This window comes from Poeciliopsis prolifica, unplaced genomic scaffold (assembly GCF_027474105.1).
Source record: "Poeciliopsis prolifica strain line A6 unplaced genomic scaffold, Auburn_PproV2 SCAFFOLD035, whole genome shotgun sequence".
Lineage (NCBI taxonomy): Eukaryota > Metazoa > Chordata > Actinopteri > Cyprinodontiformes > Poeciliidae > Poeciliopsis > Poeciliopsis prolifica.
This window is the reverse complement of record NW_026562410.1, coordinates 5,693,724-5,718,687: the sequence shown is the minus strand read 5'-3', so window position 1 is coordinate 5,718,687 and position 24,964 is coordinate 5,693,724. Positions and strand designations below refer to the sequence as shown.

General features: G+C 39.4%; 2 protein-coding genes across 2 annotated transcripts in view; one reads left to right on the top strand and one right to left on the bottom strand.

The window, feature by feature from the left end:
• The first annotated feature begins 1,631 nt into the window (after positions 1-1,631).
• LOC129374093 (uncharacterized) lies at positions 1,632-16,636 on the top strand. The gene is made up of 12 exons (XM_055052297.1): positions 1,632-1,816; positions 2,264-2,367; positions 2,498-2,660; positions 2,841-3,033; positions 3,612-3,707; positions 4,392-4,487; positions 5,278-5,367; positions 5,462-7,628; positions 7,779-7,832; positions 8,810-8,914; positions 9,512-9,675; positions 16,358-16,636. Exons 2-12 carry the CDS (start codon positions 2,268-2,270, stop codon positions 16,634-16,636), a joined length of 3,507 nt encoding a protein of 1,168 aa, XP_054908272.1. The 5' UTR covers positions 1,632-1,816; positions 2,264-2,267.
• zswim6 (zinc finger, SWIM-type containing 6) overlaps positions 15,970-24,964 on the bottom strand; it is a 47,734-nt gene continuing 38,739 nt past the window's right edge. The window contains exons 11-14 of the mRNA XM_055052507.1: positions 23,936-24,093; positions 22,530-22,693; positions 22,354-22,435; positions 15,970-19,959 (exon numbers count right to left, since the gene is read on the bottom strand). Coding sequence (XP_054908482.1) covers positions 19,097-19,959; positions 22,354-22,435; positions 22,530-22,693; positions 23,936-24,093 — 1,267 coding nt within the window. The 3' untranslated portion in view covers positions 15,970-19,096. The remainder of the gene's footprint in view (positions 19,960-22,353; positions 22,436-22,529; positions 22,694-23,935; positions 24,094-24,964) is intronic.

Sequence of the window (24,964 nt, the reverse complement as noted above, 5' to 3'; positions counted from 1 at the left end):
ACTGGTCAATACATACAATATTGCATTTTACTGCCTACTTATTGTTTTAATATTTTGACCTTAAAACAGACATGCCAATGACTCAGAGTTGTCTAATTTATTTCAACTGAAAAACAAGTAGCAAAGTATGGTACAGTGACACAGACCTGCTTTCCAGAACTGGAACAAAGCACTGTACCAGTTCTGAAAGAAGCCCCTCCATGTTTTACAAAAATGAAAACAACATATGCAGAAAAATTATTCAATTTCAAGTACTAAGATACAAAAGCTTGGAAGAAATTATAAAGAAATAATTATAAATGTGATTCAGAACCCATCAAAGCACTGAAAAGATGCTTAGTACAAATGTCTGAATGTGCCCAAATTTTATCCAGCTGAACAGAAACAAAACTGGTCATTATCTTTGTATTTTTGTGTTTTACTGACTTAAACCACTTTGAACTACCTTGTTGCTGAAATATGCTACACAAATAAACTTTATTGATGGACTGACAAAAAAGGTGAAGACATACAAAACATCTAAAGTTTCAGGTAACCAGACATTTACAATCAAAACCATTTGCTCGAAGGCAGAATTAATACCAAAAGGTGGACACAAAGCCAACTCTAGAGAAAGCTGAAACAGAAGGAGAAAATGTCAGTTGGGAAAGATTAACCCTTCCTCTCGATCTGCACGTCATGAAATGAGACTGTTGGTTTGCAAGAAAAGAAATGAAGTCATTTAGCAACAAAGATAGTAACCAACAATGAGGAAATTTGGGGCAGAATGAACAGGCTCTATCATTCCTACTTGTTTGATGTCATTAAGTAGTTAGTAAGTTAATAATAGACAATGTTTCAACGATTAATACATAATTATTATGTTTTTTATTATAACATTAAAATGTTATAATAGTGTTTCATGTATTCATGCATCCATCTATCCATCCATTTTCTTCCGCTTTATCCAGGGTCGGGTCGTGGGGTAGTAGCTTCAGAATTCATGTATATTGGATTAAGATATTTTGAACTGAATAAAATGTAATTTAATATCCCATGTAAATGTGTGCTATGCATAGCACATGTGTGGTACAACATGCTTTGTCAATGTTGAGAACAGGGAGTACAAGCGCTTCAGTAATCAGTATAATCCACCACACTTCTTCAGATGTGGTCATTTGCAACAAAGTACCAGTTTATATAATTCATTTTAACATCAAACAAAAAATCTCGAAAAAATACGTGCTATGTGGAAAACTACGTAAAAAAACAACTGGGAAATTACTTGCAGGGATTAAATGTAAACATGTAATAGAAACGGGTGGAAGCTCGCAGTTTGTGTTTTACTTGTCTCCGCCCGGGGCCGCGCTGACTGACATGAGAAGCGCACCTTTAAAGAAACTCGCAAAGCACCCTGGGAAAAGCAGCTCAGCACGTGGAAGTGTAAGTACCGTAATTTATCTTATTGTGCATGTATTTTAAATGTACCGGTTTAATTAAAAGATTGAATGAACGGTGATACTAGCCGAACTTCTTTTTAAAACTCTATAAAGCCGCATAAAGGCATACCACAGGCGTAAATTGAGAATTTACTTCAGTTTATATAAATAAGATCGTGTTAGCATTAGCTTCCCGTCATCCAAGCTGTTTTTCTTGTGTCCCGATCTACTGTTTTACGTTTAAATGTTTCGAATAATTACTGACATACCGGAAGGATGGAAGCTCGCAGTTTGTGTTTTACTTGTCGCCGCCCGGGGCCGCGCTGACTGACATAAGAAGCGCACCTTTAAAGAAACTCGCAAAGCATCTTGGGAAAAGCAGCTCAGCACGTGGAAGCGTAAGTACCGTGATTTATCTTATTGTGCACGTATTTTAATGTACCGGTTTAATTAAAAGATTGAATGAACGGTGATACTAGCCGAACTTCTCTTTAAAACTCTATAAAGCCACATAAAGGCATAGCACAGGCGTAAATTGAGAATTTACTTCAGTTTATATTAATAAGATCGTGTTAGCATTAGCTTCCCGTCATCCAAGCTGTTTTCTTTGTGTCCCGATCTACTGTTTTACGTTTAAATGTGTCAAATAATTACTGTATTATATTCCAAAACATATGTAAGCTAAAACATTTCATGAGAAAACAATATCCTGAAAACCTGTGTCTTCCAAATATGGTGGAAAGTTTCTGATTGAACTACTAATGCTATTTTGACTTTGAAATGCAAGTTTAAAAACTTTATTTGAACAAGATGGTTTTAAAAATGATTCCCTGTCTGTTTAACAGAATAATGACATCAATATCACCTGTACGAGATGCAGCTGAACATGCAAGAAGGGCCGATGACAAAACAGGCAGATTGGAAATGAAGTTCATCAATGCCTATAAAGGTGGGTCTGTGTGCATGTGAGCTTTACAGTTCAGATATTTCCACAAATAACATTTGAAAGTATTCTTGACAAAGTAATTTTGTCATGTATATAGATTTCTGATCTGCCATTTATGGTTTCTTGTGTTTAGGACGAGGTGTGTTCACCACGACTCCTTTTAAAAAAGGAGATTTTGTGGTGGAGTACAGAGGGGTTTTGATAAACTCTGAAGAATCAAAAAGGAGGAGGGCACTGTATCATAGTGCATGTGCTGTCTACATGTTTGATTTCTTGTGGCATGGAAGATGGTGGTGGTAAGTCCAGAATTTATAATAAATCAATGTAAGTTGGCAAAACGTTTAGATCTCTTCAAAGCCAATGGCACTGGTTTAAGAAGTGCAGTTTTTTCAACATTATATTTTTGCCAAGATAAATGAAAGATATTAAACAGACTAACATTTGCCTGCTTCTTTTCCCCCACCTTATTTGTAAAGTATTGATGCATCCCAAGAGAAGAACAGTCTTGGAAGATTAGTCAATGATGACCACATAAATCCAAATTGTACAATGAAGAAGATATTGGTAGATGGAAAGCCACACCTGTGCTTATTTGCCAACAAGGATATAAACCCTGGAGAGGAAATAACTTACAACTATGGAGGAAATGACTGGCCATGGAGGGAGAAGGTTTGTCATGTTCAGATCCCTATATAAATGGCTTGTCAATGTTAAACCTAAGTTTTGTCTGTGTTTCAATTGATGAAGTTAAAATACTGAAGAGTGGAATATTACGTTTTGTGGAATTGATTTGGGAGCGAGTACAATTTTATAGTTTTGATAGAAGTTGATCAATACATTTTCAGTGTATGTACCTCGGGAATGTTTGAGGAAAATATGTTAAGCATATGTATATGTTTCAAATTAAATTTTGTTTCTACAAATAGTTAAATTTTATTAAAAATATGAAAAGAAAACGCGATGCTCCTGTCACGTCTTCTTATGTAAACATTTGAACCAATCAAAGTGATACAGAAACTGAAGACTTTCTTGATGAAGGATCACCGGCAAACGGAACCAGAAATAGCTTCTTAGTGGAACATTACATCTGTGATTCATTGACAATGTGCCATGCTACTTTTTAGCTGCATTTCTTTTGATTAGTCAATGGTTTGTGTTATGTTGTTGTTTAGGTGGTCAGTGGATTTGCCCAAATGTTGGCCAGTCTTCTTACAGTATTAACAAAGTAGTTTTTTTCTGTTCCTAAGGTTGACAAAGAACCAAATGTGACTGAGGGTGTCGAGGTTGAGCATGCTGGCTCATCAGATGAAGCTCCACCCATGTCCAAGTCCTCCAAGAAAAAGGTATTTATTTCTGAACTTCTTTTCATTGTGCATCTAGTCCTTCTTGAGATGTTGCAGAGATTTGTCAGTATGGTGACATTGGAGGAAATGTAATATTTCCTTCAAATGCTCTATAAATTGTGAACTTAACAGGCTTTATTAAGGAGTCCTATTAACACACAGTAGTCTGGTCTGATGTCATTGTGGGATCTATAGCAACTGAAGTGTTTGATCCCATTTAATGGCTGTTTGGGGCCTTACACATATTTCTGGTATACAGTACAAGTCAGGACCCCGTTTGAGGTTTCTTTTGCTCAAAGTTTTATCTCTTTCTGTAGATCTTGTCTGGCCTCAGTAGCATTGCTCACATCTGCCTTAAGACACCATGTATGTTTCAAATCAAGAGAATATGATGAAACCATGTTTACAGGTCAATCCTGTGACGTCGGCTTAATAAAAACATTTGAACTGGTCAAAGTGATACAGAAATTTATGAAGGATCTCTCCCAAACCAAGCTAGAAATAGCTACTTAGTCAAGCATTACATCTGTGATTCATTGACAGTGTGCCATGCTAATTTTCAGCTGCATTTCTTTTGATTAGTCAATGGTTTGTGTTATGTTGTTGTTTAGGTGGTCAGTGGATTTGCCCAAATGTTGGCCAGTCTTCTTACAGTATTAACAGTCATTTTTTTGTGTCCCTAAGGTTGACAAAGAACCAAATGTGACTGAGGGTGTCGAGGTTGAGAATGCTGGCTCATCAGATGAAGCTCCACACATGTTCAAGTCCTCCAAGAAAAAGGTATTTATTTCTGAACTTCTTTTCATTGGGAATCTAGTCCTACTTGAGATGTCTCAGAGATTTGTCAGTACGGTTACATTGGAAGAAATGTAATATTTCCTTCAAATGTTCAATAAACTGTGAACTTTACATGTTTTCTTGATTACGGATCACTGCCTAACTGAAGTAGAACCAGCTTTGAAGTAGATCCTTACAGCTCTGATTCAACATTCCTTTTATCTAGACAATGTTATTTTGGTGGTCATCTATTTGTCCTAATTTTGTCTAGCTTTTTGTGTCAGACATGAAAGTCAACTTCAATTTATAATAACATCAGGACTTGCACTTCTTGTGAAGTTTGTCAATGTTCTTGGATGGATTCTAGTTGACATTAACTTCTGTGTTTTTGATCTACTTTCACCTACCTCACTTTTTCCTTCCATTAAAAGTTCTTTGTAATTTTTTGTAAAAAACCAGCTTTTTTAACATTGGCCTTTTGTGGTTTACTTTCCCTGTGGAAACTACAAAGAGTTTCAATTACCATCTTCTGGATATCTGTCCAGTCAGTATTATTGCCCCTACCTACCCAGAGTGTGAGATCATTCTGAACATCATGAAACCTTTGCCGGTGTTTGGAATTAATGTAGTGATTCAGAGTAACATTATGGTTTTTCCATATTTAACTTTCCACAACATTCAGATTTTCTGAGCAACTGGATTTTCAGATTTTGTTAATCTGTCTGGTATGATATGCAAAATTAACTGTTTTTGTTTTAAAAACAAATAACTGTATATTTTATTTCTCTTTTAGCAACTACTTTCAAGGTCTTCACCTGATTCCAGCTCTTCGGATGAGGATCACTTGCTCACCCCTAAGTTAAGAAGGACCAAACGTATTCAGGTAAGTTCCTCTAATTTCTAGTAATTGTCTTTTTTTAAGTTCACATAGTGATCATGTGATTTTTATAATTTCTTTCCACATATCTTTATTTTAGATGAACAAACCTGATTATTTTGAGTCCGATGACCTGTCTGACTCTTCATCAAATGAGAGTAGAGATGAATATGTCCCTAAAAGTTGTGAGGAATACTCTGAAGATACAGACACAAGTGAGATTATGGAGATTGATGATCAGAAAAGTCTTTGTCTCAGAGTTTTTAGGAACATTGAAGATTTCGCAGCTGTAATGGAGCAAAACAAAAACAATTCTACCAACCAAGGATTTCAGAGAGGACGTTCACCTACAAAAAAGTGTAAAGAATCTCAAACAAAATACAAAAGGCGACATTTCAGTCCTTCAAGCTATCACACTAAATCCATAGCTAAGGCTCGATCAATTGATCATAGTGAAAGTTCAAGTGAAGAAGGTACTTCTGCTACATCGGCATCTGTTGCAGAAGACAATGACCAATCAAGTCCTTCCTCTTCAGTTGTACAGGATGGATTCCCTAATGTTCCTCCTCTCGTATCTGCCATTGAGAAAACTGAGAGTGGGTCACGCATTTACAACAAAAGACACTACTGTTTGTACTGTAAAAAGGGATTCGCAAAAATTGCAAGACATTTGGAGCATGTTCATTATGACAAACCCGAGGTTGCAGAAGCCATAGTTTTTCCTATAGGCTCCAAGCAGAGAAAGTTACATTTGGAACATTTGAGAAATAGGGGGAACTTTGCCCACAATGTTGAGGTACTAAATAGTGGTACTGGAACACTCGTCCCACGTAAGCAACCAAGCACAACAACTGAATCACAAAAATATCTCCACTGTATCTATTGTCAAGGATTGTTCATGAAAAAAATTCTCTCTAGGCACTTGACAACCTGCAAGTTTAAACCAAGGACTATCAAGACACCAGGCAGAACACGTATCCAGTCTCTTTGTGGCTTCGCTGTACCCCCTCCCCCAGGCGTAAAGAGAGAGTTCTGGAACATGTTACACAACATGCATGGAGATGAAGTTTACAATGCTGTAAAGTCTGACGAACTCATCATAGAATATGGGCAGCATCTTTACAGCAGACTTGGAGATGATGCTTCAAGACACGAGTATATTCGCCAAAAACTGAGAGAACTGGGAAGATTGTTGATTAATTCAAGGAAAACAACCCCCATGAAGACAATTGAAGATCATATAAAGCCTGGAAAGTTCATGCTGGTTGTAGAATCTGTTAAAAACCTAGCTGGTTTTGTTGCTGAAACAAGCACCTACAAAAGCCCAAGTCTTGCTTTGAAGATTGGACATAGCTTGAAAACAATATCAGAGCTTGTTGAAAGTCGTGAAAATGTACAGGGGAATTCCAGAGCAGCCAGAGATGCTCATGCGTTCCGAATTCTCTATGATTCCAGTTGGAATAAGTTTGTCTCACCTGCATCGCTAAGGACACTGCAGGGATCAGAATGGAATGCTCCACAGCTGCTTCCCTTCACTAAAGATGTGCAGACTCTTCATTTGTATCTCAGTGAACAACAACAACGTTTATACAATGAACTGTCAGCAGAAGCATCTCCAAAGACCTGGAGAAATCTGTGTAAAGTCACCCTTACTCAGGTGATTCTGTTCAACAGGCGGCATGCCAGAGAAATATCAAAAATGCCCCTTTCTGCGTATCAGTCCTCAAATCCCAGTAGTGATCAGGATGATCTAAAAGAGGCTTCATCTGACCTTGAAAAAAGACTGTTTGAACATTTCAGAAGACTTGAAATCAAAGGAAAAAGAGGCAGAAAGGTACCAGTCCTATTGACTCCAGAAATGCAGCAGTCATTGGATATGCTCATTAGCAAACGGCAAAAATGTGGGGTCCCTAAAGAAAACATACACTTATTTGCAAGACCATCAGCCATGAGCTCTTATCGTGGTTCTGACTGCCTTCGCTACTTTGCAAACGACTGTGGCGCCAAAAGACCAGATAGTCTCACGTCAACAAAACTGAGGAAGCAAATTACAACTCTTTCTCAGATCTTAAACCTCAGCAATATGGAGTTGGAGCAGCTAGCTAATTTCCTTGGTCACAATATCAACGTTCATCGCCAGTTCTATCGGCTCCCGGAAGGCACTCTTCAGCTAGCTAAACTCAGTAAAGTCCTCATGGCCCTAGAGAAAGGGCATCTTGCAGAGTTTGAAGGCAAGAACCTTGATGACATCGCCATTGACCCTGAAGGTACTGATTGTTTTATATCTATGTAAATTATTTCTATATATTGTTTTTACTTTTGGTATTGCCACATGTGACAAACTGCAGATCCAGTTGTGGTTCTTTTTTTTTCTTTTTAAAATAATTACTTTATTCACCCCGTTTTACCCATTGCAGAAACTGTGAAGTTGGACAGTGAGGAAGAGGCAGAGTTTGAGGCTGATGCCGAGGGTAAGTGTTGGATCCTAATTAGGAATGCACAATATATACAGTATATCATAGAAACGATAGAAATTTTCCCTACGATAGAGATCTGCACTCTACCAGCTAACCGCAGTAAGGCTTGTTGATGACGTAAATGTCCGGCATGAAAACAGAGCAAGTGGGAAGCAGCGTGGCTGAGAGCACAAAAAACAAGAGTTTGTTAAAACAGGTGCAAAAAAAGTTGATTATCTGGACCTGTTTCGGATTCAGCCACTGGCAGTGCTCAGGAGGAGTGCGCAGATGTTACGTTTAGACAGCAGAAAAACGGGTACATTGCACAGGGGATCAGGGCAAATCTACTCCGTTTCTTAAGTCTTAGCACAGGACTGTGCACAGAGTAAAAATCTTGTTGGATTCAAATGACCCCATCTCTTAAGACAGTGGGAGGATTAAAAGTGTGTGAGAGGAAATGCAAGTGATTTGTTTTACCACCTTAAAATGAAACACGTGCTTGAATACCAGCTTCGTCACTATTTCCAAGTTCCAGTCACAACACTGGGAAGAAAAAGCAGGATTTGATGCAGACATCCATTACATTAAAGTTATTGTTTCTCTACAGATACATTTTTCATTTATTTATTTTGCATTGATTTAACCAGGTAGTCAACATTGAGATTATGCTGCTGCTTATCATTTCTGGGTCTCCATTGAAATTAGTTTTTTTTTTTTTTAAGGTCATGACAGACAGCGACTTAAAACCAAACAGTTACAAACATTGCTTACAAATAGCATCCACAAAAACAAGTGTTAAATTTATATATTCCATTCAATTACTGGGATTTTTTTTTCCATTTCTATTTTAAGTCTTCTGCATCAGCATATCCTGATATATCATTACCACCACTCATCAAAATGTCTATTGGGATATAAATTTTATGCCATGTCAAATAAGTTTAAGTAAATAAATGAATACATCAATCTTTTCTTTTTTATTTCCATTTCAGAGGATCAAGTTGCATCCACTGAGGGACAGATGCCAGATGTGGACAACAAAAATGCTCAAACACCTTCACAAGCTTTTATAAGCAAGTCGCCCAAGAAGGCTAAAGGTCAGTATCCCATCCATCTGGATCTCCCTTCCCAGTAGAGTGCAATACAAAAGGCATTGTTTCCTTAAATTATTTTATCACATTGTAGTTCATTCTTTGTTGTGATAAATTTTTTTTCTTATCCACATCAAGATCACAAACACCTATTTTCTCACATTGTTCTCTTTTTTTTAAACGAACATTGATTTAAACAAACGTGTTTGAAGAACAGACGACAATGAATCATCTGTAGATCTTTGATTTCAACATACTATTTTTTTTAGAGATTGTTTTCTGTTTTGTGCAAATAATTGTTTATCATGCATTTAGTTTATCTAGATGTAAATCTTACTGTAGGCCGAAGAAGATATTATGGTAGCAAATGTGTAGTTTATGCAATATTGCAGTATAATTTAATAGGTAAACTGCAAGAGGGTTGTTGTGCGTCTCAAAATGTTTTTTTCATGAAGATTATTCTATATGTATGTCTAATCAGGCACGAGTGTAAAAAACCCTTTAAATATATTGCTGTGGTAATTTCATTTCATCATCTTTAAGTGCTTGCGGTATTTCAGGGCTGCATTTGTTTAACACGTGTTATTAATTTTGGTTTTAAAGGTCGCCAACCACGCAAGAGGAGGGCTTGGAATGAAGAGGAGATCCATGCAGTCGAAAAGCACCTGATGGTGTTCATCAACAACAGTCGAATTCCAGGGAAAGCAGACTGTGACAAGTGTTTAAAACAGGAACCTGTTGCTCTCAAACACAGAAATTGGCTGGCGGTTAAGTTTTACGTTAAGAATCGTATAGCAGCTCTTAAAAACAAAGGTTAAAAACATTTAACTTCATGCTGCTTTTCAGTTCTTTTAGTTACTCTATAATGTCATTGACATTTCAGTTTACTGTTGTCTTTTTTCCTTTCTTTTTTTTTAAATAGAAACGATAGTGTATCTTTTTTTTTTCTTTTCTTTTTTTTCATTTAACTGTTTATTGGTATTTTTCACATTTGTTTACATATACAGTGAACATGAACACATCACATCCAACAACCAAAAATGAAACTAAAACTGTCGCTCGGGAGCTAATCCTCTATAAGACCTTTGTTTCCTCTGGTTTGCATAGTTCTTTCACTATTTTTGTCGCTCTCTTTTGTCATGAATGTAGTCTATTTAGTCCATTTTTCTTCCATTTGTGATTGCTGAAGTCTCAATCGGTGTGTCAGTTCTTCCATGATGTAGATTTCTTCTACTATTCCAGTCCATTGTTCCTGACAAGGTTAGTGTATCTTTTAGTTTTGGCTTTGTTGCAATACCTTTTTTGACTGTAATTTCAATCTGTACTTTTTAAGTTCAATTGATGGTTTGTCAAACATTTACAGGAAAACAAAGCATTCTGTCAAGAGCTTGGTTAAGCAATAAATGTTCATTCTTCAGCATACTTTTTATGCCTTTGTCAATCATTTAATACATGGAAGCAAAATAAAAAATACCCATCATGCATTTTCACATGCATAAAAAGTATATAATATCTGATTTGTTGTAGGTGCTTATGGCTGTGGGTGTTTATTCACTCAACAAAACTCATTACATCACCAATGTAGAAAAACATTGTCTTGTAATAATTCATCTACTTGAGTGAAAGGGCGCAGAAAGAACAAAAAACCTTCAAAGAATCCTTCTTTGAACAATCATCCCCAGAACACAACCAGCCTTCGTTATCAGGCTGTTGGCTCTGATGTTGCTTCGACAACAGATGATAGCAGAAGAGTTGACACTCTCAACAACAGATTTTTAGAGTAAATTAATCAGTCGGGTTTATTTGTATACCACCTTTCAGCAACAAAGCAGTTCAAAATGCTTCACATCACAAGAACAAAAAAATATAGTCATGAGTCAGTCAACAAAAACCAGTAAATATTTTGCATTTTATCAAGTGCTGTCATGTCAAAATGTTGGCCAATGTTTCGTTTATTATGGTTCAACTGCAACTCAAGAAGATCTGCAGTATCTTGCTATAAACATGGAAAGTTATTGTCTTTCTCAAGAAGTCAGTCTGCTCTGTCCTTTCTGGTAAACAGCTTCACTATTGCATCTCTAGTCCAGTCAGTTGTTCTGGTGAACACAATTTTTTTTCTTTTACTCCTCCACTTCTCTCGTGATGGAAATATGGTTGACATTTGACACTGTGTCTCCTGAAATCAAAAACAAACACATTTTTTGTTCTATGACACACAGCGGCCCACAAGCTCTCTGTAATCAGTATCTTGTCCATCTCCAATATACCAACAACTGCCTAACATCTCAGGATTCTGCAGATGACGGCAGTCTGACTTGAACTGAAAGTCTGAAGTTGCACAGAGGAAAACAATGGAAAGAGTACAGTCCCTTGAGGTTTCCCTGTGTTGCTGACACTTGTTTAATGTATGATTCTTTAGTCTTATGAACTTGTGCACTCTGAGAACGTGGTGACATTGATATTCTCAAAGTGCATTCCTGATGATGCCCTGAAAACAGTGACACAGGGCGTCTTCAGCTGCTTGTGACCCATCTTCTCACAGTTCTCATTATTACAGGTTGTTCCTGAATGAGAGACTTACAGTCAATCAGAAGAACAGAAAATTGTGATCTAATTTGCAAGGACAAGGTTTTTCTGCAGAAATGTATGGATCATTTTAATCCCTTTATGTAATCGCTTTAAAAGAATAAATTAAATGTAACAAAGCGGTTCCAATAAGTTGCTCAATACTAGAATTTAACTACCTTTAGTGGGCACTAATTGTTTTCCTTATTCCAGAGTGTAGATTTTGTTGTACATTTCGTTGTGGCTAAGCATTTTGAACCTGAAACTGTGCTACAGGTACCTAGAATGTAATGAAAACTAATTTGTGTGTGTGTACATGGTCAGGTTTGTGTTTTAAGTTATGCCGCTGAGTATGAAAATAAAGCATTATACATTAAATGAGCATTTCCCAAAAACTATCAAACAATACAGCAATTAAGTTTTTCAGGGTAATAAAATGTTTTCTTTCAGGGTTATTGAAAGGACTGGGAACTGCAGGAAGATGCCGATGGAATGTTTTTAAAACTATCTTTATAAAACAGCAGCATAACATGCTACTGGAAACCGACCCATGCCTACTTCCTACTGGTTACCGTCTCCTGCTGCTCTCTGTAACCAGCTGTTGCTCTTGCTTTCAAGTCTGCCCACCCTTCAAACCTTTGCCAATAATGATCATTAGACCTGGTCCATCTGTTTCATCCTTTTAATTACCCCAAGTCTTCTACCACCCCTAATGCAACCCCTTTTTAAACCGGACAAGACCTTCTGCCTCAATCAGGATCCATCACATTAATGACCTTTTCCTTCAGGAGGAACCATCAAGCCGCTTTCCCACCAACTCTCTTTCATGTGGTCCGAAGAGACAAGAAGCTGGCGTTTGCGCTTTGAGTCAGAAAGCAGTCGTATTCTTCGCTTTGAAGGGAATCCAAAATGTCACAAGCTGGAGGGATTGCTGTCCATAAAGCTTTCATAAATGTCACAGCAAGCGAAGCAGCCACTAGCAATTAGGTGTTTCTGGAAAAGGCCAATTCTTCACAACAGAGATCCTGGTTAATAACGCACGGCGGAAAAGAAACTGTTGAGCTGATCTCTGTGCCAGGGCTGTCTGATCTAACATTTGATCAACTTCCTGTCGCTGTCTTAGGACATTTTCTATTCTTCCCTTCTTAAGAAAAAGTAAATAAATGTAATACACTCTCCTGATTAGCATTTACTGATTTATGAAGTGAAAGTTTTGTAGAGAATGAAGACATGGATTGTCATTTTGATGGAATGGAAAATGAATACTCTGAATCTAGGCCGGGTTCTTCAAGTCCTGCAAGGTTTAGATATACTCCTGGTTCAAAACACCTGAATTCAATAACCTAATCACTTCATCAGTATGCGGTGACATTCTCCACAGTCCTGCTAATGACCTGATTGTTTGACTCTGGTACAGAGACACATCTAAAGGTGCAGGACCCCGATCTTCAAGAGTTGGATTTGAAGGGTCCTAATTCTAATTTGCTTTCTTTCCAACAAGACTAAGAGTTGTCCCATACTAAAAAGAAATCTTAGTGTGGGTAAATTTTCCAAAAATGCAGCTTAATTGATTATTGACTGATAACAGCCAAAAAACTGTCTGGGGTTTTTTCAACTGTTTTACGGTACTTTTGATGAGCTGAATGAAAAAAAATCCCTTTGGTTTTGCTCCAGCAGGTCAACTTTCTGAACTATGGATGCATCATGAGCATCAAAATGCAGGACTTATTCTCACATGTGGATAATCTGGGATCAGTGAGTGATGAGCAGGAGGAGAGACGCCATCAGGACGGAAAAGAGACGGAGAATTCAGCACAATGAAGACGCAACGTTCACTTCACATGCACTTACCCTTATCAGTGTAAATTCAATTTACAGAAATCCAAGTTTGTATCATTTAATTTATACACTCTGTTAGAAAACATTCTTTTTCTCCTATAACCTTGTGTGGATGAGAAATATCAAAGGACATGAACTTATAGTCGCAAAAATGTTATCAATTTAGTCCGAAGATTGTATTTCTCCAAATTAAATTAGAATAAAAATCTGATCTGATTGAGAAACATGGATGTCATGTTTAGATTAAGTGGTGCAAAATAGTCCTGATTCAGTTGAAAAAGAATAGACAACTTCCTAAAAAATAGTTTTTTGTAACCCAGTGTCATTGGCCAAATGGATACCAAGGTGCATCCAAGACCAGCCGAGCCCTTAAGAGTAAAGACAGATTCAAGAACAGTCTTTACTGTTCTCACTAAACTGTGTTTAGCGTTTATATAATAATCAATTTACTAAAAATAATTAAACACAGTTTAAACACAGTTTAGCTCTCGCAGATATTTTTCTACACAGCTGAATGGATTTGCTTTCATTTTTTTTATGTAGTCATCAATCTAGACAAATACCTGACAACAGTCCTGCTCAGGTTAGAAAGAGAAGATGAAAAACAAACAACATTGAATCTTAACAAGATGAGATGCTAGGCTAGCTAGCGCAGCTCCAGGCTGGACTGAAGGGTCAGCTGGGATCAAATGTGCTGCATCAGGCTGCCTGTTGGCTGCGTGCAAACTTCTGAAAATGCGCCTCACGTGGTCATGCAATGGAAGAGGCATTTCCAGCCTCTGATTCAACCTGTGTGCAAGAAACAAGCCTTTCCTTCTAAAGAAGGAAAAGCTTGAGAAGGAAATCTCCGTAAATCTGTAGCCAACTAGCTTACAGTAATCTGCTGGATGCCTGCAGATGCAGAATCTTTACAGATTCTTGTTCACTAAGTGGTGAGAAAGGGTAACGTTCGGGTAGTTCCCCACATTTATCTTGCTGCTCCAGCATTAGCTGGCATGTTATTGTCAGTGTGCTAAAATAAGTTATGCTACCAAATTGAAGACTATTTAGGGGATGTGATGGGGAAGGATGTTAAAAGGATAACCATAAGAGAAATCAAAATAACAAGAGAATACAATAATAATTAGAATTCAATGAGAAAATGACTTGTCAAAGTGTCATTTTCTCCATTTCTTTGTGATGCACTTATTTCCTCTTTTGTTGGAGGATTCCTATTTATTAGTTTACTTTTTTTTTTCTTTGCAGCTGCTAACATTATTTTTCATCAGATGTTTTCATTTTCAAAACCAGAAAGGAAAACTCTGACCCAGTGCGAGTTTTCCTGTCAGCCTCTTATCCTCTCTCTCTCACATGCAGTAGCTAACTGAGACGTTTATGACCAGGTTGTTAATTAAAACACTAATTAATACCTGCACAGCTTAAGCACAGTAGTTACGTCTCCTACATCCTCCCTGTCTCTGGATTAATAACTCCCATATTTTTTGCTCTTTTTAAATATCCAACAAATACTGATATCTTTAAATATATGTTTATATATTCTAATCAAACCCAAAGAAGCAAAAGACTTGTATTATAAAAACTGCTTCACTTGATTGATTCTAACCTTCCTGGAATATTTTCTTATACCACAGCGTGTAGCGGTGTAATGTATTCCCCTGTCAGATTCATGATTAAAAAAATAATTAAGGGAATTAATATATTAAAGTTCATTTATATGCCTTTGTTAACAGTAGGATTTCACTTTGGGGCATCTATTACCTTTATAATTGCATTATAGGGTAAGGGATGGATAATTAATGGGCTTTAACAAGGCTCAGTCTGTTATCTCAATGTGAGGGAGTTGATGTTTCACCAGGTAATTAAATGTTAGGAGAATTAAGAGAGCCGTATCAGCGAGGTGTTTAAAATTACAGCTAGAGGAGACGCAGACGTTTCAGACGTGAAAAGGAAACTGTGTTTTTGGTAGCCGTGGCGGCCCTGCATTGTCATGTTTCAGCCATGTTTTGTTCTCTTCTTCCCAGATTCAGACACTGGATGTGTTCGATGAGATTTCTTCGACGTCTTCTGACTAAAAAAGTCCACAGGGGAACACCGCGGTTATGTGTGTGAGTGTGTTTTTTTGTGTGTGTGTGTGATTGAGGCCAGCTGACAGGCAGCTGCAACCAGGTTGCTGGAAGAGCATAAAAAGAGCCACTCATAAAGCTTCCTGACTTCATGCAGATATTATTATTACATGTTGTCCCTTTATAACTGCAAACATCAAGAGTATGTCATTGGGTCTGCAACTTGCAATTATTTTTAGTAAATTGATTATTATATAATTTGGACGATTAATCAGATAAAAAAAGAAAACCTTATCCCTTTTTCAAATCTGTTAGTTGAAAATCTGGTGAAACTTTGAAACTGATGTCCAGTCTGACTTTTTTTTGCAAAGCAGATATGGTGCCAGAATTCACCCTACAAATAATAATAATAAGATAATTATAATACATCAAACTTATATTAGGACATGTTGAAAACCACAGAAGATTTGCAACCGCAGTGAAAGATGGTTCTACAAAATGATCATCTACGCTAAAAAAATGCGGAAAATGCACCACAGATTGCGGATCAATGCCTGAAACTGGTAGACATAATCATTTGACACGATACAAAAGTCCTCTCAAAAAACTAATTTAATCAGAACAAAATGTTGATTCTTTGACAAGTTTATAAAACAGTGATTTAGTTACATAAATAAATTGATCAGTGTATCAAATCTTCATGTTGACATGGTCGTACAATCATTTACCTGACGTAATAAATAAAAAGAATAAAATAAAAAAACAGAAAAGGGAACGATATTCGTTTCTGAACGAAGACGCTACAAAACAGACGACACCGGTAACAGATGAGATGAGCTTCTTAAAGCAACGCAGCACTGAGCCAGTCCAGCTGCGGATCAAACAGGCTGTGACACAAGAGGGAAACAGACCGCTCCACATTTGGTTCGTTTAAAGCATTAAGACAAGGCGAGATACAAGGCTGTTCCTGTGGGGATGCCAGAGAGACAGGAGGAAAGCGAGGAGAGGCGGAGGAACATTCCAGAACCACCGCAGACAGCAACTTTCCGTCCAGCACAAAGTCGAGAGGAGAGAAGAGGCGCGGACCGAGGCGAGCAGAGGCCGCTCTGTGTCCGACCTCAGAGATCCTCAATGTGACTCTGTGTTCGGGGGAACCGTTCCCGCCCCGCGTTCCCGCAGCTCAGTCCGTGTCTGCGTGGCGGAGCGGGCGGCCGCGTCGCAATTCCTGACGCGACGCAAGCCCGACGTCAAGACGCACTGATATGTTTTTGTTGTCGTCATTTAAAGAAAACGAAAAAAACAAAACAACGCAAAAGAAATAATAAATCCAAAGTAATGCAGCTTCAAGTATTGTGCCTTACATAGAATATTTTGTCATAAATTAGTTAATGTACATGTTGGTTTTTTTGTTTTGTTTTTTCTTCCAATAATCAGCTTTCATATATACAGGACACATTAAATGCTTACGTTCTCTTTTTCTGTTTGCTTTTGGAGAGAAATCCCTGAGAATGCAGTTTGACAACTTCCGCATGAACGAGCGAGCGCGCGCCGACACCATGGCGACCGATGTGTTCACGAGAGCAGTCAGAACGTAGGACACGCCCTGAAGCCGGGGAAAAAGGCGGGAAAATGAACTCCCGAGTCGGCATTTCCTCATGGAGAAAGAGGAGGAGGAATGGGGTAAAGGAGTAAAGCTGGATGTTGTTTAGTTTTTTGTTTGTTTGTTTTTTTAAAACAAGAGGTACTTGTCATTTCATGGAGTCGCACCATTTGGTTTAAAGCCGTTCGTCTTCACTTTGAGGCCGTGGATGAGGGGAGTCAGAGGAGTGCAAAGGCAGACGATTCAGCAGCAGCTGTCACTTTCACATAGGGGGAAAGAACGGAACATCCAGGTAGACTGACACTTCTTCAGAAACTCCAGCTTCTCACACATCCACACCAGGGATTAGATGCAGAAATGCTGTGTGCACTAAAGCTAGCTCTGCTCCTTATACGGTTGAAGTGTCACCAACGTCGAATCAAAATTGGTCGGTTTTAGGTCAAATCTTGAAGTTGATTAATCCACACAGTTTTGACTTACATTTAAATGTACTCATCACTTTTTACACCTTGGAGGTGCTGGTTGGTCATTTTCAGGTGGACACCACTAGCGAAAAAGTTAGTTGCGTTAACCCTAAAACATTGCTTCCACTGATGCCAGTCCACCATACCAACACGGTATGTAACAGAAGCTAATGCTAATCCACTGAAGCAATAAATTCAGCCATGTTGATACACACCAGGTGTCACTAACACTTGTCAGGAGAGGAAACAGACCTGCTGTATAAACAGTCTTCACTTGTTTCACTTGTTGATGCTCAAAATAAGAGCATCATAATAACCAAAACATAAACATAGATGTTAAACTTTACTTAAAACTTTAAGGTTTACACGGCAGCCAATTAAATTAGCGCTTTCGACCTGAACCGGAAAATGTATTAAAGGAGAGGTTAAGTGCGCTAAACTTTTTTAAAGTTAACAAAAATGCTAAAGGACGAAACCAAAAACAATTAAGCTCCACAATTAGCATGTTAGCAAACTGGTATCTGTCAGTTGTTGACAAATCCGGAATATACAAACTTATATTTGCATATTTTTTTTCCAATTACCTATTGAGAAAACTGACCTGAGACAATTTATTCCTATGAAGCTCCAGTCAAGACTGGAACAAATTATTCTCAGTTTATAAACTGGGATTGTGATGTTCTTGTGTTGAGTGGATGCACTCAAAACCAAACTAGATAACATTCGTTCTGACAAAAATGTTCATTCCTTGCATGTCTCTTAAACCACACCGTCCTCAGTGAGCGAAGCTCAGCAAAAAGTTAGATGTGTTCAGTATTGGCAAGGTGTTTAAATATTTTCATTCACGCTACCATGCTAGCTCATCCCAGTGACATCAATGTTTTGACCAACAGTAATGGGAATCACAGGGATGCACTGGTTGAAAAATAATCTGATATTAATACTGCCATCATGGGCGATACACTATAATTATATATAATACAAATATTTTCCTCCACTTTCAACACCGTGTTAAAGTTGCCACGTCGCTTTCATTGTTTTTCTGCTTCAATTAATACCCATAATCCTGCTGTATCCTTATCACCGTCATATGACCAAGCAAATAACACACGACGAACCTCCTCTCTTCTCCTCCCAGAAACACAAACAGGACGGAAATAATCATCAGTTGTTAATGTCGGTCCACTTTTGGACCAATACCAATATGTTAAAAAAATTACCAACGTGGGCCAATACCGATGTTATTGCCAATAAATCATGCATCCCTACAGGAAAACTCATAATCTAAGACTTAGCCAGGTAAACTTTGCCTTTACTGAGTTTAACACTTCTGAAAGTTGCTACAAAGTAGCCATACTTTTATTATTTAGTAACTACCCTGGGAGGAGGAAGGTAATATTTTTACTACCCATTACGCACAGTTTCATACATCTGCCCCTTGGTGTTGCTTTAAGGTTGTTATTGATTGAAAATTCCTGTTTTATCTTCATTACTTTCGGTCGTTTCGATGCCAAAATCTCTCATCTTGTGCTCGGCACATTTCAACATCTCAATTTCTTTTAGGCCTCAACACCTTGTTCCTTATACGAGAGCCGTCAGTCCTGAATCACAGCTGTAAGATTCCCATACAAATTTTCCCAGGACGAAATTCGGTCATTCAACCGAACCTCTCTCGTACGAGCATCATCAGCTTCTTCTTGCCCTTGTAGATCTGTTTCAGGTTGTCTATGAACTGCGTGAACTGGATGTGTCCGTCATGTGCCATCAGAAACGTCTCCCTGGCCTTGCTGAGGAACTCGATGAATTCGCTGTAGTGGCGCGGGCTGATGTGCGTCAGCCGAGAGTGCGTTGTGTTGATGTAGGCCCCGATGGTGGCGTCCAACAGCTGCCTGAGCGGAGCCTTGTCCAAAGACATCAGCTTCCCAGAATTCCTGCGGCTTTGCAGTGCCACCATGCCCGGCGTTGTCAGCGTGCACCGCCTCAAGATGTCCGACAACACGGTGGCGCACTTCACGCTCTTCACCACCAGGGGGATGACGGCTGCCAGCTCGTTCTTCCCCAGCGAGTGACTAAGGGCGCATGCCCAGAGCACGTCGTTGATGGCCGGGTGCGTGTCCTGGTTGTAACTGAGGTTAAGGTGTGTCATGGCTAACGTTGCTAGTTTGTATGCCCTCATGGGATAGCCGCGATGCTCCATGTAGCGTGCTATTGTAAACAACTGGGTATAGTTCATTCCTGTGGCGGCTGCGTCCAGTACAATCCGATAGGCTGTCTCGAAGGCAATGTGGTCCTTCTCGCAGAGCGTCAGGGCGGACAGGGCACAGTTTTGGGGGTCCTTCATGGCGCACTGTAGCGCCAGGGTGCGAGCAGAGTTGGACAGTTTTTCCTGCTGGTTGCAGTCCAGATGCAGGCGGACGATGGTGCTGTTGGACATGATGGTGGTGGCCACCACGCTGGTTGCCTCCGTCGGTGTGAAGAGTGTGAACCAGTTCTGCATGATGTTGTCCAGAGCAAACACACCTAGAAACAGGAAGAGAAACGTAAGCTTTGACTGGAATTGGGATTTACCCATCAGAGGGACTTATAACAGGTAGTTTTCACACTTGATAGTCCAGTAGACTCGTAGCAAATGTTACAATTTTAGTCCCCAATTGAACCATTTTCAACTGGTGCGTTTTGTGTTTACACTTGATTTGTAAGACAAACGTGTTTACCCCCCTTGCCTTAGCCATTGCTCTAACATGTGCATTTGTTTTGGTTGTATTTACCCAGAATGCCCTGCTTCCTGCTTTGCACCGGTCTCCGGTCCATTGGACATTCACATATGCATTCGAACCGTAACTGAATTCTCTTAAACCAAGCGCGGACCGAGATTTGTAGATGGACCAAAGTTAGATTTTTTGGTCCACATTAGAGTTTGATTACACATTCAAACCTTCCCAAACGAACCGGAGTTTTGAGGCTGACAAGCTGAAATTTGACTAAAGCGGACTAAACGGGGCTGGTGGGAATGCATCCTCACACTCATTAGCATTCAACAATGTCATGGAGCAAAGTTTGACAAAATAAAGTGTTACCATTCCTTGTGGTGTTCCTCAAGGCATAATCTATGGTCCTTCCCTTTTTATAATTTTCCAATAATTTTCTTCTGAACTTGGAATAAATGACTATAAGGTGGAGCAGTAGATTGAACTTTTGGATCACTTATAAATTGTCCTGGTTTCAATTCTCAGCCATGGTCTTTCTGTGTGAAGGTTTGTATGTCCACCATATTCATAGTTTTTGCTTACCAACTTCTGGATAGTGGTCAAGCTTACTGAACCCAATTTAAAAAAAATTGTTTTTCATTATATTCTGTTTTGGATGATGACTCACAGTCAGCAAATCATACAGCATAATCATGTTGTTTTTTCACAATCGCCAAAATACCCAAAACAGTCTGGTTTATTTCTCTTGCTCAAAATCCACTTAGATCTAAAATGTTAATAGTGCTCAACTTTCATTATTGGAAGTAGGTATATAATAAACTTTAGAAAAGTAGAATTTGCAGATTATGTTGTTGGTTTCCCAAAAGGCAATTGGACTGAACTGAGGTAAAAAACAAATCAATGGAAAAATACAAAAAAACACGCAAATCAAATTTTAATGCAAAACAGTACCTTCAACAACAAAGCACTCACACAGTGAGTGCTGTAAGGCGTCTTACAGTGAAAAGAAATTTCTGGAAAAATTCCAAGAAGCAAAATAAAGAAATCTTTATTATTCCAGAAAGGCTGAAGTCTAATTAATGAGCGTCAAAAAATAGAGAATGAACAAAAACTTTGTTGGTTTTAAATCAGTTTCCCCTCAATTTTTTTAACCTTCTAGTAATCAGATTTTCTGTCTGTAATTTTCTGACCTTTGACGTGTCTCCACTCTGTATCCCCAACTGGAATGTTCTCAATGCTTCCATTGAACAGGCCCAAACAGGGACTCCTTGTCATTCCCCTTACGTTCACATGAAATCATCTGGGAGGAGGGCTTCCCTCCGGACACAACTTCCTGCCTGCTTCAAGGAATTACGAGTCCAAATATAAAGACCCACTTAATCAGCCGACAATGTTCTGTAATTACTGCCGTGCTGGTCACTCCTCGGCCCTCAGCAAGAACCCCCTCAAACCCAGCTTGTAATGTGGCGCAGGGTCCGGCCTGCCGGTTCTTGAAAGTAGCTCTCATCACCAAGCATGTGAGGACACAAACACCCTGAATCATTTCTAACAAGATGTTTGCTTTTCCCATCTGTCAGCAGCCAGAGGGCACAGCGGGTTTGTTGGGTTTTTCTTTCCAGTGGTTTCCATCAAACAGCAGCAGCAGCAGCAAGACTCGTATGAAAAGCCAAAATAGAGCAGAAGTCATCATACCTGCATGTACGACCAGGGATCGGGCAAACTTACATTTCACAGTTTTGTATTAGACCTTTAACTCTTTTATAAATGACAATCAAGAGTTCAAATGTGTAGTTTTTGGTTCAAGTTTCTCAGCTAGAAAATGTATTTTTACTGGTCTTTTCCGTGTGTCTTCTGTCTGTGTTTGAGTATTTCAATACAGCCGTCATCTCACTGTATGTTATCAATTTAAAATACAGTTGCCAATGTCTGAGAAATACAAAGTTATGTGGCAAAGTTGGATAATTTTAACAAAAATCAATGAACACGCTTAACATTCTAAGTCCTGCTCTGTTGCAGTTTTACAAAATCAACCAATTGCAGAAAACTAAAACCCTTATTCTAGCACTAAAACATTTAGTGGACTTATTTTTTCTGTTTTATTTGCAAATTTATTTTCAAAACGTCAAATTGCGCAAATATATAGACAATGTAGCCACCGACTTCCTTCCTCGGAAGGTTTTCTTTTGGCGGCGGAAACCAAACTTACCGACTTCAGTGGCGCACGTGACGAGCCAGCGCACCATCTCTCTCCGCCGCCAGTTCAGCGTGGACAGGGTCAACCTCATCACCTGCGGGACACGAGAGGCTCAGCGGAGACTCAGCGGAGACTCAGCAGAGTCTGTGCGGCAACGGGCTGCGCACGCAGAGAAACACGGTGCTTACCTGGAGGCCCAGCTCCAGGGAGACTTTGAGCAGCGTGAGGTCCGGCAGGCTGTCCATCAGCGTGGCGATCTTGAAGGCGTCCTGAGCCAGCTTGAAGATGTGAGAGGAAGAGTGGATGTTCTTCTGGATGGACTCTAACACTGTGTGGAGCTTGCAGGCGTCACCTGAATAACACGGCAAAGCCAACACATGGAACATGGTGGGTGTGCTACATCCAAGTGAAAGGCGGTTGCCAATCCTTCTCTCTGAAATATCATCCTTATACTGTCTTTTCCCCCCACTTTCACAGCCCATCGCTGCCTTTTTCTGAGCGTCTTCACACCCATGCACAGACTTCTGGTTTTCCTGTGACTGTGGTGCGGAGAGTTGAGTTGCGGCTGAACGGCAACGCTTCGTCCCTGCACCCAAACTTTCCGCTGACTAATTAAACACAGAGGGGCTAAAAGCAGCGCCATAATCTCACCAGTGAACTTTGTCACCAGTCAGAAAGTTCACAGCATGAAGAAGATGAGGCGGCTCATTCTGGAGGAGTGTCATACAAGGTGGACATCCTGTTTAGGAGTGTTTGATTGTGACCTTATGCGACAAAACAGTAAAGTAGAAACATAATACGTGATTACAGATGCGGGTCTCTGACACCTACGCAGATCCATAAACTGAAGTGTTTTCACTTTTCTTTTTTACAAATCAGCCCAAGTTCAGTCAGGTTGGATGGAGAGCGTCTGCGAACATCAACTGTCAAAGACTTTCAGCTGGATTTAAGTCTGCACTTTTACTGGGCTGCTCAAACACAAACCTTTATAGCCCTTAGAGACATGTGTTTTTGTTGTCTTTGATTCAGCTAAAGCTAATTAGTTAGAGCTGAAAAAAAAAAGACATTTCTGAATTAAAGAGCAGCTTTGGGATGGCCATAGTGGACCGAACAGCGTTCTGTGAGATGTTCAAGGCCAACCCTGGTTTGAATTCTCCTCAGCTTTATCTCTTAGCCTTTGTGTAATGCTTTACAGTTAGCGGAACTAATGTTTATGATTAACACTTTAGCGTACTAGCTTCCACCAAGCATTGTGTTGATGTAGCGCTTTAGGCGAACCAATGTTTATTATTAGTGCTTTAGCACATTAGCTTCTGCTAAGTACAATGTTGCTGTGTAACTTTACTGTTAGCAGAACTAATGTTTACAATTGGCACTTTAACTTCTGCCAAGCACCGTGTTAGTGTAGCGCTTTAGCATCAGCACAACTACTGTTTGTTATTAGCGCTTTAGCATTCACCAAATACCAGCAGCTGTAGTGTTTAGCTCTATGCTTAGCTTAGCACTGCTAACTAAAAAGCTAGCTTTTTAGTTATCACCTCTGGTCTAAACTGTAGAGAAATGGAGGTCTTGGTGTTTTGGTGTCTGTGCGTACCTTTGGCAGCTGTGAGCATGGTGGAGGCCAGCTCACACTGCTGGCTCTCGATGTGGCTCAGGGTGAACCAGCGAGGGTAGCGATTGGGCACCACTGACACTATGTGCTGAGGCCGAGACAAGTCAGTTGACGGGGGCGTGGACTCGAGGACCGGCAACCTGAGAGAAAAGGAAAACTTTTTAGTTCTTTCTTAGATCTAAACACACAATTTCTCCACTAACAGCGACATTTCATGAAGGTAAAGAAGCTATCAGAGTGTAACGTTCCCTTCAGAAGATCAATCGATTGCTTCTCTTTGTGCACCTGCACACCTGAGCTCAGGTCTGAGCTTCAGGCTGCGAGCTCTGAAAAGTGGATGGGTTTAAAAAGAACAATCACATTTTTCTGCATCCCAATCACAGCTCAAGCTGCTGGAGTTCAATCATTTGGCTTTTTCTTTTTTTTTTTTCATTACAGAAAAGCAAAGCATCAGTGCAGTTTAATATAGGCCAGAGAAGCGGTCAGGGAGAACACCAACGGCATTTATTTATTATTCACACGCTTTTGTAAAAGTGCCTCTCTGCAGTGTTCAATTATTCAGTGAATATTCCAGCAAAAGGAGGTTTTGTCATTAAACAAGGTCTCAGCCAGCTTCTAAATCAGCCGCAGCGTCGGAGCAGAGGAGGCCTGAGGGCCGTGGGAGGAGGAGCCGAGTCACAGCGGGACGCCGTCTTCACGTCACCACATCTCAGCTTAACATGCACTCATCGTCAGTTTGGGCTGTTAGTAATGTAATTCCAGCAGGGTGGAGTCACAAAGCAACCATTAATAACAATGACTCTTAAAAACCAGAGCTGGGGGCGGGGGGGATATTGGTTGAATTTAGAGAGGATTTTCCCAAAAGTGAAACATTAATATTTTTGATCAAATATCCGTCTGCAGGTTGCACCACATTCCTGGGACCGATCCCCCTTTTCCACTTCCGATACAGAAAAACAGAATTGACTTTAAATTTTTCTTTTGTTTTTTAAACACATGCACAATAAATGC